Source organism: Mastigoproctus giganteus, chromosome 14 (genome assembly GCF_048544385.1).
Source record: "Mastigoproctus giganteus isolate SK-2022 chromosome 14, ASM4854438v1, whole genome shotgun sequence".
NCBI classification, from domain to species: Eukaryota; Metazoa; Arthropoda; class Arachnida; order Uropygi; family Thelyphonidae; genus Mastigoproctus; species Mastigoproctus giganteus.
In genome coordinates, this window is record NC_143588.1 from 32,331,717 (window position 1) to 32,347,489 (window position 15,773).

The 15,773-nt window shown below is 41.0% G+C and overlaps 1 protein-coding gene across 3 annotated transcripts in view; it reads right to left on the reverse strand.

Annotated features, from left to right (window-relative positions):
* The window catches only part of gwl (serine/threonine-protein kinase greatwall), a 248,358-nt gene that overhangs the window by 12,019 nt on the left and 220,566 nt on the right, over window positions 1-15,773 (reverse strand). For all 3 annotated transcript variants that reach the window (XM_090388326.1, XM_090388324.1, XM_090388325.1), the window contains one exon: window positions 1,304-1,405. In XM_090388326.1, coding sequence (XP_090244452.1) covers window positions 1,304-1,405 — 102 coding nt within the window. The remainder of the gene's footprint in view (window positions 1-1,303; window positions 1,406-15,773) is intronic.

Here is a 15,773-nt window from a genome sequence, read left to right on the forward strand (position 1 = left end):
TGTGCCCTTGCTAAAGCTAATGCTTCAGCAAACAAGCTGCTCTTGTAACTGTTTCTTTTTTCATAATTACATTATTAGTAAATTAATAAGAGGAGTTTACCTCAATATTACAGCTCTGATCCATACTATATAATTACATTATGTACAAAGTTCTAGCAGATCATCAAAAGTTTGCAGCATCATTTGGATAAAATTGTGAAACTTCTCTCTTGGTCAAACAACAGTTCAAGAATTAAATTCTATGGTATTTTCTTTTCTCTGGTCTAAACAAATGGATGAACCCAATACTTCCTATATTAGTTTCTTGAGTACATAACCATTCCAAAATAATAAGAAAAATAATCTCATTCTCCAACACTTTCTCCACAATGGACTTGTGTCTGCTGTGCTAAACATGCCTTGCTTTGTTTTCTTTTGACTTACTGGTCAACCTTGTCTTAAAAATTAAAAAAAAAAAAAAAAAAAAAAAAATAGATTGTTTCACTGCAGCAAGAAATCAGAAACCAACGGTTTTATGTCTTCTTTACCCATACAATCATCCCCATTGTAGCACTGCAGGTCTATTCACAAAAGGTTCTATAAGTTTAGGGATGGACAATACACTCCAAGGATTTTTGACCACGGCTCTATTGACAGTCAGTGAACTTTTTACTGCTCATGTCCTAACCTTCAGTACAGAGATGGAAAAATGGTCTGTGCTTTGCAATTTGGTGAATTCCAGCACACAGAAATAAAACTATACCTACACACAAGGGGAAAAAAAAAAAGAAAGAAAAGAAAGAAAGAAAAACCCAGCATTTTGCTAAAAATTAACATTAAAGCTTTTATAGCTATTACAATGTTTACATATTAATTTAAGTTTAACAGTGACAAAGGTTCAGTGCTAGAGTGGTAATGTCATAACTACTGGCAGGTGGATAACAAACAAGTGCGAAATATTGCAATTTTTACTACTTTTTTTGTTCATAAAAAAAATTGTGAGGGGATCAGCTAAGACCTTTATTTTTAAAGCAGCTTATATGGTGGAAATGGTTGTTGGCCGCTGCTTTGTAATGTCGTTGAAAAATATTAGAGTACAGTAAGTACATTTTTATTTTTATTTTTTGCATTTAATTTTAAAATTGGAGTGGAACTTCCACCTGCACCAAAAATGTTTTTAATAAAAAATATTTAGGCAGGTAAAAGTTATTAGTAATGTAGAGGGTGTGGCAAAATTTGGTGGTAATGAATTTAGTCCAAATACCTGAATTATTGGAAACAGATAAATGGAAATCAAATATCAGAAATAAATGCAGTATTTTACCTTTTGCACTTGGCCGAATCTCGGAATTAGTAGTCAGCAATAGATCAATAGCAGTTTTAGCATCATTAGATAGGGCTTCTTCTTCTACTGGCCAAGGAATGTCTTAAAAAAATAAATAATAAAATAAGCAAGAGAAAGATATAAAGCACCTGCTAAACAAGAAATGAACCAAAAGGGGGGGGGATGAAACAGCAGTAATCATAGTATCGTTATTTTTATTTACATATACGTAAATGTTATAACATACACATTTTGCTAAAAACATAACATACTTTCCCCTCAGAAATATCGTCAGCAAATGCTCCATAGTTCTCTAATAACCCTTCATTAATTTACACCCTAACCCTTGCAGGTGCCTAGTCTCCAGATACTGTAAGTCCTGCAAATTGCAGCATCTGGACACTGTGAGGTGATCTGACTGAGGTGTATAAGGCCTTGAATGATTTAAGCAAGCTCAATGCTGATGGGATTAGTAGTGGAATGAGATGCAAGAAAGCAAGTGTTTGAGTTTCAACCAAAAAAAAAAAAAAAAAAATTACAAAAAATCCCCTCTAAATATTTGTCCAGTTCCTCCTTAAATTTATTTAACCTATCAACTTCCACAACAACAGATCGAAGTTTGTTGCAGCAATTAACCACCCGTTGGCTAAAGGCAAATTTCCGCACATCTATTCTACATCTGTCCTTCCTTAATTTCAATTTATGCCCCCTTAGGTTCGTAATCTGAACAAGTGGAAGAATCCCATCAGAATTCAGCGTGCTCAACCCATTCAAGGCCTTATACACCTCAATCAGATCACCTCGCAGGTGCCTAGTCCCCACTGCTGCAATTTGCAGATTGTTTGTTTGTTTGTTTTATGGCGCATTAGCATCTAAGGCTATAATGCGCGAAGTCAAAAAGATGTAGAATATAAAATTTAAATTATTTGTATATTATTTTAAAAGAATAAACGATTTAAAATGTTCATGTAGTATAAAACGATAAAAATATTTTAGATTGAATTATTTAGATTAATAAGTTGTAAAAACTTAAAAAATGGTTGACATATTGTCATTGTCGTTTAAAACCTGTCTGAGTCTATAGGGTTCAGACAAATGGCTAAAACATAAACGGCGGTCATTATAAAAGGACGGACATTCAATTAAAATATGACGGACTGTTAAAATGGTGTCACAATTTCTACACATAGGACGATCGTCTGCCCTCAGCAGATAGCAATGTGTCAAGTGACAATGTCCTATGCGGAGCCGAGATAGAACAACTTCCTCTTTTCGGTTCCTGCGCAGACTAGACTGCCAATGTTCAATTACAGGCTTAATCTCATATAACTTGTTTGTAGTCTGTCCATGCCAAGAGTGTTGCCATTGGGATATCAGTTTCTTTCGAATTACTTGCCTGTAGTCTGTATAGGGGACTTACAGGCAAGAGTTAAATAGGTTCGCTGATTTGGCTGCAGTGTCTGCCAAATCATTTCCTGAGATCCCAATGTGGCCTGGGATCCAGCAGAAACAAACATCAAATTTGAATTCTGCTAGGGAGTGCAGCTTCTGCTGTATCCGGGTCAGGACAGGATGAGGGTTGAACCTCATCGATGATAAAGCCTGCAATGAACTCAGAGAATCGGTATATATAATATATTTTTTGTGGTGGGTGGTTCGTATGCGATCTAAGGCTAGCTCAACCGCATGCAGCTCTGCAGTGAACACACTGCATTCGTTGGAGATCTGCTCAGATACTGTGGTATCTGGGAAAACAGCTGCAGATCCGACAGATATTTCTGACTTCGAGCCATCTGTGTAGATGGGCAAGAAGTCAGCATGTTCAGAGCGATCAGCTAAAAAGAGCTGCAGGTAGACGGTGGACGAAGTATTGTCCTTTCTCCAATTGTTAAGGGAGAAGTTGCAGTTTGGGACACGAGCATGCCAGGGTGGAAAAGGTTGCCCTGGTGATGGGGCAACATTGTCTAATGTGATGTTCAAATCGTTGAGTAGCCTTTGGATACGAATACCGAATGGTTGATTGGCAGTCTGGCGAATGTTGTACAGATTTTCCCAATGTGACTCAAAAACGGGTGTCCACGTCGGATGGTCTGGCAGGGATTTCAGTTTTAAAGCATACTGTAGAGACAACTGTTTCCTGCGAAGCGATAACGAGGGCTCATTCGCTTCGACACAGAGGCTATAGACACGAGAAGTTCGAAATGCTCCTGTGGCAATACGGATCGCCTGATGGTGGATGGGATCCAGCCATCGGAGTACGCTGAGTCTAGAGGATGCGTATACCTGGCACCCGTAATCTAACTTAGATCGTACGAGTGCACGACAGAGGCACAAAAGGGTACATCGATCAGCGCCCCAGGAATGTGAGGAGATTGCACGTAGGATGTTCAAACCTCTCGTGCACTTCGCACGTAGTTGACGGATGTGTTCTAGAAAGGTCAGCTTTTTATCGAATATAAGCCCCAAAAATCTAGTCTCAGGTACTACTGGGATAGCATTTTGTCCAAGCCTCAGTTCAGGTTCAGGGTGAAGATTGCGCTTTCTGCAAAAATGCATGCAAACAGTCTTTTGTGCAGAGAACCTGAACCCGTTATTCGTTGCCCATGAGTTCAAATGGTCAATGGCACGTTGCAGTTGCCTCTCAATTACCCTCATGTTGCAGGAATGACAGAATATGCTAAAATCGTCAACATAGAGGGCACAGTTTACAGTTGGAGGAAGTTGTTCTGTGACGGAATTCACTTTAATGGCAAAAAGCATAACACTTAAAACGGATCCTTGAGGTACTCCCTCCTCTTGGATAAAAGAGCGAGAGAGAGTAGATCCTACACGGACTTGGAAAGATCGGTGACATAAAAAGTTTTTAATAAAATTGGGGAGATTACCTCTAAGGCCGATGCTGTAGGGGTCTTTTAAAATTCCAAATCTCCAAGTTGTGTCATACGCTTTTTCCATATCGAAGAACACTGACACCAGGTGTTCTCGTTTTAAAAAGGCATCTCGAATGGAAGTTTCGAGCCTGATTAAGTGGTCCAAAGTTGACCTATTCCTACGGAAGCCGCACTGAAATCTGGAGAGAAATCCATTAGCCTCCAAATACCAGATAAGGCGGGCATTAACCATTCTCTCCAGAATTTTGCACAGACAGCTAGTCAGAGCAATAGGACGGTAGTTCGTTGGGATTTTGGAATCCTTTCCTGGCTTAGGAAAGGCAAGCACGATTGCCTTATGCCAGGAATCCGGAAACTGCTCTTCTTGAAATATTCTGTTATATAGAAAAAGCAGTTGGTCCATGGATTTTTCAGACAGATGTTTGATCATATCATAATGGATAAGATCTGGTCCGGCAGCACTTGCCTTGGTAAGAGTTAGAGCTGTTTCTAACTCTTCCGTGGTAAAGGGCCCGTTATAGGGATGAGACCTTCTTGATTTAAAGTTAATTGGCTGCTTTTCACATTTATCTTTCCAGACCAGAAATTCTGGGGAGTAAGCAGATGTTGACGAGATGGCAGAAAAAGTCTCCCCAAGTGCATTGGCTATTGCAGTTGGATCTGCAATAACGCATCCATTATACTCCAGGACCGATGAAGGGTTTGATGTATATTTACCCTTCATTTTCCGGATTTTGTCCCATATAGCTTTACTGCTGGTTGACTGGGTAATGGTGGATGTAAAGCGGACCCACGATTCCTTTTGGCTCTGACGACGAATATATCGCGCTTTTGTGCATGCACGTTTGAAGGCTAAGAGATTGGCTGTGGTAGGATATCGTCGGAATATCCCCCAAGCTTTATTTTGTGCCTTTTTTGCTGCTGTGCATTCAGTATTCCACCAAGGTTTTGGAAATGGCGGAAACCGGGTAGATGTTTTCGGAATTGTAGCTGCAGCTGCATGGACAATGCTTTCTGTGATGTACGCCACTGCGTCATTTATAGGCTCCCGACTGACTGTACTGATGTTAAAGTCTACCAGGTGTTGAAAGGTGTTCCAGTCAGCCTGATCAGTCTTCCATCGTGGTAACCTAAAAGGTGAACATGGCGTCACTTTAAGTAGGGTGGTTATCACGGGGAAGTGATCACTCCCATAAAGATTCTCCTCTACCTCCCAAGTGATTGAAGGAAGGAGAGAGGGGGAACATATAGAGAGGTCAATAGCAGAGAACGTACGGGTAGGCATGTGAAAAGAGGTGTTAGTTCCCACATTTAGAAGGGATAGGTCATTGTCATTGCGCACATGCTCTATGACACGTCCCCTTCCATTAACGTTTGCACTACCCCAGAGGGTGTTATGTCCACTGAAGTCGCCCAGGAGTAAGACAGGCGTAGGCAGCTGCACAATGAGATCATCAAGGTCTCTCTGGGCGATATCAGCCCCAGGTGGCAAATATACTGAGCAGACTGTTATTAAGAACCCTACCGTAAGGCGAACCGCTACCGCTTCTATGTTGGTGGTGAGCGCAATAGTTTGATATCGGGTATGGTTGCCCAGAATTATAGCAACACCCCCATGAGCAGGTCCATCGTCAGTTCTGTCCTTTCAAATGATAGTAGTGTTACGAAGCGAAGGGTTTTCATTTGCCTTCAGGTATGTTTCTCGTAAGCAAAAGCAGACTGGCTCATGCTTTTGCAGAAGGGCCTTGATGTCATCATTGTTTCGCCGGAATCCACGGCAGTTCCACTGTGGGAATTTAGCCATTACTTTGGCTTGGTGGGTCCATCAGGCGGCTTCCGAGGTGCTGAGGGCTTACCTTTTTCAGTCTTGGATTTATCCTTCCTGGGGAAGTACGGATGCTGTCCAGTGTCCATTTCCTCCTCAGCAAAGAGCTCCAAAACTGAGTCTTCTTGTACCTCCTTCTGCTCTACATCCATGTTTTCTTGGGTTGTAGGTGGTATTTCACCTTTCTTATTCTTTTCTTTCGTGATTGCTTTTGTTATTTGTGGAGCATTAAGAGGTACTGATATAGGAGTGGCAGCTGATTGGTCCTTCTGTGCAGGTTTTTGGGAGCTTAAGAGATAACGTGCGATGGGAGTAAATGATTCTTTTGGAGGGATGGACATGTCCGTCTAAGTTCCAATGGAACACCTCCCTGCTACCTTCTGGGTGTAGGTAGGTTTTTTGTTGTTGAGAGGTTTCACTGCTTTCCTTGCCTCCTGGTACGATATGTTTAGCTCTGCCTTCAGCCGTTGAATTTCTTTTTCTTCTTTCCACCTCTGACATGCTCGTGAATAGGCCGGGTGTTCGCCTTCACAATTAATACAAGTGGGCTTTGCGGCTGAACATGCTGTTGTTTCGTGGTTCTTTGCACCACATCGAGCGCATGCAAGGACTCCACGGCAGGCCATTTGAGAATGTCCATATTTCTGGCATTTAAAACACCGTAAAGGGTTTGGAACATATGGACGTACTGGACAGTTGATGTAGCCAGCTTTAATCTCATCAGGAGGTTTGGGAGAGTTAAAAGTCAGGATAACACTCCTGGTTTTAACTAGTTTCCCATCCCTATGTGCACTAATTCTCTTGACGGCTATAACTCCCTGAGGTTTCAGTTCCAAGCAGATTTCCTCCTCGGTTACATCGAGAAGGTCCCATTCCGAAATGACACCTCTCGATGAGTTTAGTGTTCTATGTGGTGTTACTGTTATGGGTATTCCTCCGATTGATGTTGCACGGAGTAGCTGCTCAGACTGCCTGTCAGTTTTGGTTTCAATTAAGAGGTCTCCAGAATGGAGCCTCTTAACCGATTTGGGTGACCCTGCTAACCCATCTAACCCTTTCTGTATGAAGAAGGGCGACATTTTCCCAATCGGTTTTTCTGTGGTAGAATGAATAATTAAAAATCTTGGAACAGGCGCAGATGATATTTCTGTTCGCTGCCTCTTTGTAGCAATAATGCTATCTGTCTCTCCGTCTGTATTTTCAGATAGGGACCGGGTTGGGGCCCCTGAAGAAGTAAGTTTATCAGGATTCATATAGGTTTTTAGTTGTTCAGTGCCCGGGCTCCCCACCCACCACGGAGCCCAAAGGGACGCCCACTACCCGGCATGCAATAAATGCGCTCGGGAGTGGGGCGCCAGGGCTAACCAGACACTATACCCGCACCGCCGCCAGCCTGAATCCTGTCCCTCGGACCATGAGGGTAGGGGCGTGGCATTGACACGGTTGACCCTCGCAGGCGAGCCTACTAGCCGATTGATCCTAGCCGAGCCTTCCAGGACCACCCGTCTTGTCGAAGCAGGGGCCAAAGTGGTGTATTGAAGCTGGGCCGCTCAACCACCAGGATCCCCCTTTCCGAATTTCCACGGGTCGCAGCGCACGGCAAACACGCCGGATTCCATTGATGTAAGCCTGGAACCTGGGCTGTGGGCATTGGATCCCAGTGATGCTAGTCTGGAAGTCCAGCAGCGTCACTGGGAGGTCCCCTCACCACGTACAGGTGCCCACGTCGAGGGGCAATTTGCAGAACTTAAGCCTCTCCTGGTAAGAGGATCCCTTCGTTCCCCTCACCAATCTTGTAGCCCTTCTCTGTACACCCTCAAGCTAATCTACATCCTTCCTAAAATGAGGCCTCGAGACCTGCACGCAGTACTGAAGGCATGGCTTGACCATTGCCTTATACAGAGGGACAATCACCTCCTTTTCCCTGCTAACAAAATTCCTGTATCATTGAAATACCCCATGACCTGCCCTGGCAGCCTGTCTGCACTGCTCAGAAAACTTCATATCTGACTGCACAATTACTCCCGGGTCTTTTTCATTTTCTACCTACTTAAGTGTAGTACCACACAGTTGGTACATTTCTCTGGGGTTACTTCTACCCATATGCAGTACTTTGCATTTTCAATTTTAAACTTCAGTTGCCGCTTCTCAGCCAATCTGCCCAAATCTTCTAGATCCTGATGCAGTAACACACTGCTATTACTGTCATTAACAACCCTGCGAACCTTTGTATCATCTGCAAAGTTTGATACTAAGCCTGATATACCTTCATCAATATCATTGATAAATATACAAAACAACAGTGGACCCAACACTGAACCCTGTGGGACTCCACTAATTACATTATTCCACGAAGAGCAGCACCCATTGATTACAACCCTCTGTCTTCTACTACTCCTTTTATCCATTGTAGCAACTTACCCTTAATACCATTCTGCTCCAATTTGTTCAGTAGTCTTCCATGCGCAACAGTGTTAAAAGCTTTCCTGAAATCCAAGTATATGATATCAAAATTTTTTTTGCATCCAGTTCCTTTGTAACCACATCATAATAACCAATCAAATTTGTCAGACAAGACTTTCCCTTAACAAACCCATGCTGTGTCCGAATTATTGCTGCAGTCTTGTCTAGACGATCCTGCAATGCATCTTTAACCAGTGACTCCATTATTTTACCCGGAACAGAAGTTAAACTAACTGGTCAGTAATTACTCGTGTCACCCTTCGTCCCCCTTTGTGAATTGGGGATACATTTGCACATCTCCAGTCCATGGGGACCTCCCCTGAGTCCAAGGATGCTCTCATAATTATGGCTAAGAGTTTGCTTACTTCCTTTGTCGCCTCCTTTAATATAACTGGATAGATCCCATTCACACTAGGTGCCTTTCTTATGTTTAACTTCGACAATTTCTCCCCCACTTTGTTCTCAGTTATTACAAAATCATTAAGCACCCTGTTACAATTTGATAACCTTGTGGATTTTGAAACCTTAATAATTCCTCATGCGTGAATGCAGATGCAAAACACTCATTCAGTTATTTTGCTATCTGAGCAGGATATAGAGTTTATACAAGTAAAGAAATCCTTGCTGTTTTTTTTAGCATTCTTTGCCAAAGATTTCTCATAATCTGCCTTCGCCTGCCTAACCTTTGTGACTTGATTACAGACTAGCTTATATATATCACAGGCTTCTGTGTCACCTGATAATTTATATGCATCCCATGCATTTTTCTTCTCTGCCACGAGTCTCATTAGTTCATTTGAAAACCATTTAGGCCTTTGAACAGTATTTCTTAATAGGTATGAAACGTTTAGTAGCTTCCACTATTAATTTCTTGAATGCTTCCCACTTAGAATTTCCTGTTGGTAACATCATCAGTTGGTCCCACTGTACAGAATTTAAAAACTGTCTGAGACCACTATAGTCACCTTTACGGAAGCAAAAACACCTTCCTTTACCCCTGATGGTAATTATATCTTTAAGTAAATCCCACATTAGTACACTGTGATCACTGCCATCTAATGGTTCCTTTATCTGCAATTCTTAATACACGAATGATCACTGCTGATAACCAGATCAAGAATATTACTCTCTCTGGTTGCCTCTTGAACATGCTGCTGCAGAAAACAATCATCCAATAAATCCACAAAAGTCTTACTAGTGTGCGAGTGACCAACCCATAAGTTCCAGTCTATATCTAGAAAGTTAAAATCCCCCATTATAAGACATTCTGATTTACTAGCCCACTATTTCTCTGTACAATTGTTCATTGTACTCATTCGAGTCATTAGGCCTATAACACACTCCTACTCTTATTTTTGCTTTTGCAGTGCTTATGTCACACCAAACTGACTCAACAGTTCACTGTTCATCTATATCAACTGGATGCACTTCTTTTGATTTTATGTTTTTCTTAATTAACAGCATAACACCTCCTCCCTCTCTATCCTGTCTATCCTTTCTGTACACATTGTACTCCCCAAATTCCAGTGCTGCATTCCTTATATCTGTGTGACACCACGTCTCTGCTATCCCAACAATATCCGCCGCCTTTGGTGTCTTGACCAACACTTCAAATTCATCAAATTTACTTACTATACTTCTAGCATTGGTATACATTCAAGTATACATGTATCTATTCTTATTATTAGTTACCCTAACACATCCCATATACCTATCTGTTTCACGATACTGCCATCAGTCCCTGAAACCCCCAACACCCTTCGCTCCATGCCGCTGCTTATTCTAATAGAAGTAGTACAAGAATCACCTTCACCTCTGCCTGCATCTAAAAAGGATTCTTTCTCTTGGCCAGATTAGTCGCCCCCAGATGACTAATCTGGGCAAAAACGCAATAAGCTTGCTTTCTGGCATCATTTGCCACTACACTGAGTGGACAGAAATCAAGGGATACCTACCTAGTAATGGGTAGGCGCACTTTTCGCTCAGATAAGGGCAGTCACATGGTGAGACGTTGAGTCTACTAGTTCACAAAAGCATTCCACAGGTATTTCCATCCATGCTTGCTGCACCACTGTCCATAATTCCATCACATTCCTGTGTGGAGGATCCAAAGATCAAACGGACTTTTCCACAGCATCCCAAAGACGCTCCACAAGGTTCATGTCTGATGAATGGGGAGTCCACTCCATGGTGGTAAAATCTGCAGAATGCTCTTCAAACCATGTTCTAGTCACCACAGCTCTGTGGGGAGGCACACTGTCCTGCTGGAAATGTCCATTGCCCTGTGGATGCACGATAACCACAAAGGGATGCAGATGGCCTGCAAGGATGAACAAGTAACCTGGACCGTTCAGAGATGCATCTAGACATAGCAGAGGTCCCAATGTGTGTCAGCTGAACATGCCCCAGACCATTACCAACCATCCACCTGCTCGAACAGTTACTTGTTTTTTTTTTTTTTTTGGTAGTTGTTGGCACATAGGCTTCTGTGGCCATAATGCACTCCCAAGGTTTTTGCAGTACTTTGATCCAAGCCCGAGACAGGAATTGAACCCACGACCTTTGGGTTGCCAGGCAGGCACTTTACCCACCCGGCTAGCCAGGTCGGCCAGTTACTTGTTGACATGATGGATGCATAGCTTCGTGCGGTTTCCGCCAGATATGCACCCTCTCATCCACTCAAAATAACTGGAAACAGAACTCTTGAGACCAGGAGACCCATCTCCAATCAACCAAGGTCTAGTGCCGATGTTCTTTTGCCCAGTTGAGGCCTATAGTGCACGTGGCATTAGCAATGGGACCCTGGTGGGTCGGCAGCTCCCATAACCTATTGCAGCTAATGAATGCCTGATGGTCATGGTGGAGATGTTTCTGGCACCTCCCTCATTGAAGTTGGTGGCGATTTGTGGTGCCACTATCGCTCTCCAGTTGGCTGAAACAATGCGAGACAGACATCGACGGCCACATTCATCCACCACCTTTCTCGTGCTGTCAATGATGAGATGTTATTTCAAAAATGGCGTATTCTTGCCTTCTTGATACTGTCGAATGAGGATAGTGCAGTTTCTGTGTCACCTCCACGATAGAGTGACATGTGTTGTGCGCACACTATCATCCCCCTTGCAAAGTCGGTCAACTCGCGATGTTTATCCATACTGACATTGAATTACTATCTACGTGAATGCAGTGTACCTATATTCCTTCCAAGCGGTGGGTTTGTCCACTTGCAAGAGGGAGTGACCAGGAACCCCACGAATTCTGTCCTTTCAGTGTACTACTACTAGTACTAACAAGTCAGTGCAAAAAACAATACATGCTGAAAACCTTTGCCACTGTATGAGTGATGGGCTGAGAGGTGGCAAATGAAGTTTAACATTGACAAATGTAAAGTACTACATATGGGAAACAGCAACCCCAGAGCAACATATCAACTCTGTGGTATCTCCCAGGTCCCTTTCATTCTCTACCACTGACAGTGGTAGAGAATGAAAGGGACCTGGGGGTGGTTGTGCAGGCAGATATGAAGTTCTCTGAGCAGTGTAGATGGGCTGAAAGAGTAGCTCATGGTGTATTGTCAATGATATATAGGAATTTTTCTAGCAGGGATAAGGAGGTGATTGTTCCCTTGTATAAGACAATGGTCAGGCCACACCTAGAGTACTGTATACAGGCCTGGAGGCCTCATTTCAAGAAGGATGTAGAGCTGCTGGAACGAGTACAGAGAAGGGCAACAAGATTAGTGAATGGAACAACGGGGTGCTCTTACGAAGAAAGGCTTAAGTTATGCAAATTACAGTGTCTGGAGACTAGGCACCAGCGAGGTGATCAAACCATTCAAGGTGAGCCTTGAATGGTTTGAGCATGCTCAATGCTGATGGCAGAATAATCACCTGAGAGGGCATAAATTCAAATTGAGGAAAGACAGATGTAGGATAGACGTGCGGAAATTTGACTTTAGCCAGCGGGTGGTTGGTTGGTTGGTGGAACAGACTTCCATCCCTTGTCGTGGAAGTTGATAGCCTAAATAAGTTTAAGGCTCAGCTGGACAGGTATTTCGAACGAACAGAGGGATGAAGTGGAAGTGGTTATTTTTTATATTTTATTTTTTTTTTTTGGCTGATGCTGCATAAGCTTGCAAATGCCTCTACCAATGCTAATGCTAATGTTAAAAAAAAAAAAAAAAAAAAATGCTAATATCGGGAAAGTTAAAATCTCCCATTATAGGACATTCTGATTTACTAGGCCCACTCTATTTGTCTGTACGGCTACTCATTATATTCATCACAATCATTTAGCCTATAACATACTCCTACTCTCATTTATTTTCCTAGCGCTTATGTCACATCAAACTGACTCAACATCACACTGGCTACCCACATCATATGATGTCCACATTTGGTCTAACCAATATTTAAATTCCTCAAATTTATTTATTGTACTCCTAGCTTCAGTACACATCCATGCATACGTGTGCTTGTTGATGCTTTCAGTAATCCTAATATAGCCCACATATTTGTTCGTCACCAGGATCCTAAAATCCCTTTAATGCCCACATACCTCATTTTCTATGCAGCTGCATCTCCCAATAAAAGCAGTGCAATAATAAATTTGGCATCTGCTTCCAAGCTGCTATTAAACTATTAGTCTCTGTACTCCTCTTCCCTCCCCAACCTAGCAGTTTTCCACCTTGATAGCATCAGCAACTATTTCTGAGATGCTGAATCAAAGTTTTGTCAACAACAATTGCTCTTCTATCTTAGCTGCCAAGAGCATTTTCAAAGCTCCTTATAACTATAGCTCTTGACTAGGAAAAGAAAAGCTGAGCTTTTGGTTTTTCATACATGGCTGAATATCCACTCACATTTGGCACTGCTGGGAGGAATCGTTAAAATTTCAAGCATTACGTAGAATAATTTGTTATATTTCAAGCTCCTTCGTGTACTAGTCAGTTGCTCAACCATTGTACATCAATTCATTCTTCTTTCATAATAATGTTTGGTAGGTTCTCACATTGAAACTGAGAGAACTGAGCCTATAAAACATCTATTTCTTTATCTTTAAATCCATAAATACAATCTTTCATGAGTTGAATAATTAATGTAGATGAAAGGCTGCATATCATAGAGAATGAAAAAAAAAACAACAGTATAAACTTCCTAAATTTAACATTAACGAGAAATGCAACCAAGATATATCATAAACCTACAAATAAGGGTAATTATTTGCATTATGACAGCTATGGATCCCTTTCGCATGAAAACATCAATTTTAATAGCCCAGTTCAGCAATGCTTTCAAGTATTCATCTATAGCAATTCGGTAATTCGATTCCACTGCTAATTCGGACATAATTTCCGCAAATGTAATTTCAAATTTCCCCAGTCGACGCACCGACCTGCCACTACTGTTTTGGCGGCGTTGTTGCAGCATCGGCTGTTGGCACGAACTCGTAAACACTGTCAAGCCATTCCCACTTGTTTTTCTGCATTTATTATTATAACCTGCTCACATTTAGCCCCAGCCATGGTTCCAATGCATAAAGGAAGTGACTCTCTTGGTGTAAAGCGTAAACACCATACATTGTCCATAACAGATAAAGTTGAAATTTGAAAAAACTCGACAGCGGTGTCTGTGAGAAGTTTAAGTCTGCTTAATTGTAAATTCCAGCAATTTCTCTCAGTTCCTCTTATCTTAGTAAGAAAATTATTATTATTATTATTAACAATAATAATAATAATGTTCTTTTAGCCATTCCTTTTTATATTTTATTATTTTTTTTACAACACACTTATACAAACTTGATAAAACACAACACAATATGATGGATAATACAGCGTGCTAGCAAACTTGTTTTCACAAAATCTCTAACAATACTTACAAACTTATTGCGATGTTTGAGAGTTTATTTTATCGTAATTAGTTTTATTGCAGTGCTCGCCGTGCGTGCAATAAACTAATCACAAACGACCTTCATATGTAGGCCGTAACAATGTCACACATATGTGGTCGACACGGCTTCTCAAGAAATAAAGTGTATGTGTATATATATATATATATATATATATATATATATATATATATATAATGTTAAAAAATATAGATGTTATAGGATAGGATTTTTATTACAATAATATAATTATAAAAATTACATTTCATAATACAAATTATCTAGCTTGGCAGTCAACGTGTTAAAGGTAGAAGGTGGTTAGCTGTTGGGCAAAATGCGTGTGTTATAATAACCACCGGTGATCCAGTAAACTCACTAATCCGGCACCCCACATGTCCCAACGCTGCCGGATTAGTGATGGTCGACCTGTGTGTGTATGTATATATATGTATGTATATATATATATATAATGTTAAAAAATATAGATGTTATAGGATAGGATTTTTATTACAATAATATAATTATAAAAATTACATTTCATAATACAAATTATATATATATATATACACACACAGTATGTAATTTTATTCTTTTTTTATAGAGGTAATAAGTAAAGATCAATTATAGATCACCACAAAATTAAAAAGATACTCTACACCCTTTTATAATGAAATAAACATGAATTAAAAAATAATAATAAGTTTAAGTAACTTAAACCCAAATTACGTGGCACCCCAGGAATGTTGTTGTGGCACCCTAAGGTGCAGCGGCATTCCAGTTGAAAGCACTGCATTATAATATTAGACAAACAAGACCAAAATTTAAGTTAGAAACCGGTGAGACTCTACCAAAAATATCAATGAACAAGTCATAAACATACACAGATCTATAATAATTTCTGAGGAGTGGGATCTAAAACAAATATCCTATAAGTTCAAATTTAACAACAAAACATGACTTCTGCCCCCCCTCCCCACATCCAGGACTTCTACTAATGGGAAAGGGTACTCACGCACCTGGATTTCTGAATGGAAACTTTCATATCCTTTCTCTTTCATAAAACCTTTAAACAGTTCTAGATCTACAGATTTGCAAATTCCCAAACTATTAGTTAAATACGAGGGGGCAGGATTTTCTTTCTGTCCTTCTGCTCTTCCTACTTAACCCCCCCCCTGCACTTCTGAAACACTGCAATGGAATGTGCCTGGAAGGGGAAGCAAACACACGTTTGCTTCCCCTTTGAAGCGAGCCCTCATCACGCTTCAGGTAGTTATCCCCCTTTATACTCCCTTTATTCGCCATGCATGGATTAAAGGTCAAAGACAAGGTTCATTTATCGAATGGTTTCAAACATACTTTAAGCAGGTCTTCCAATACTAATTCAGTCTATTCTAAGTACACTGTA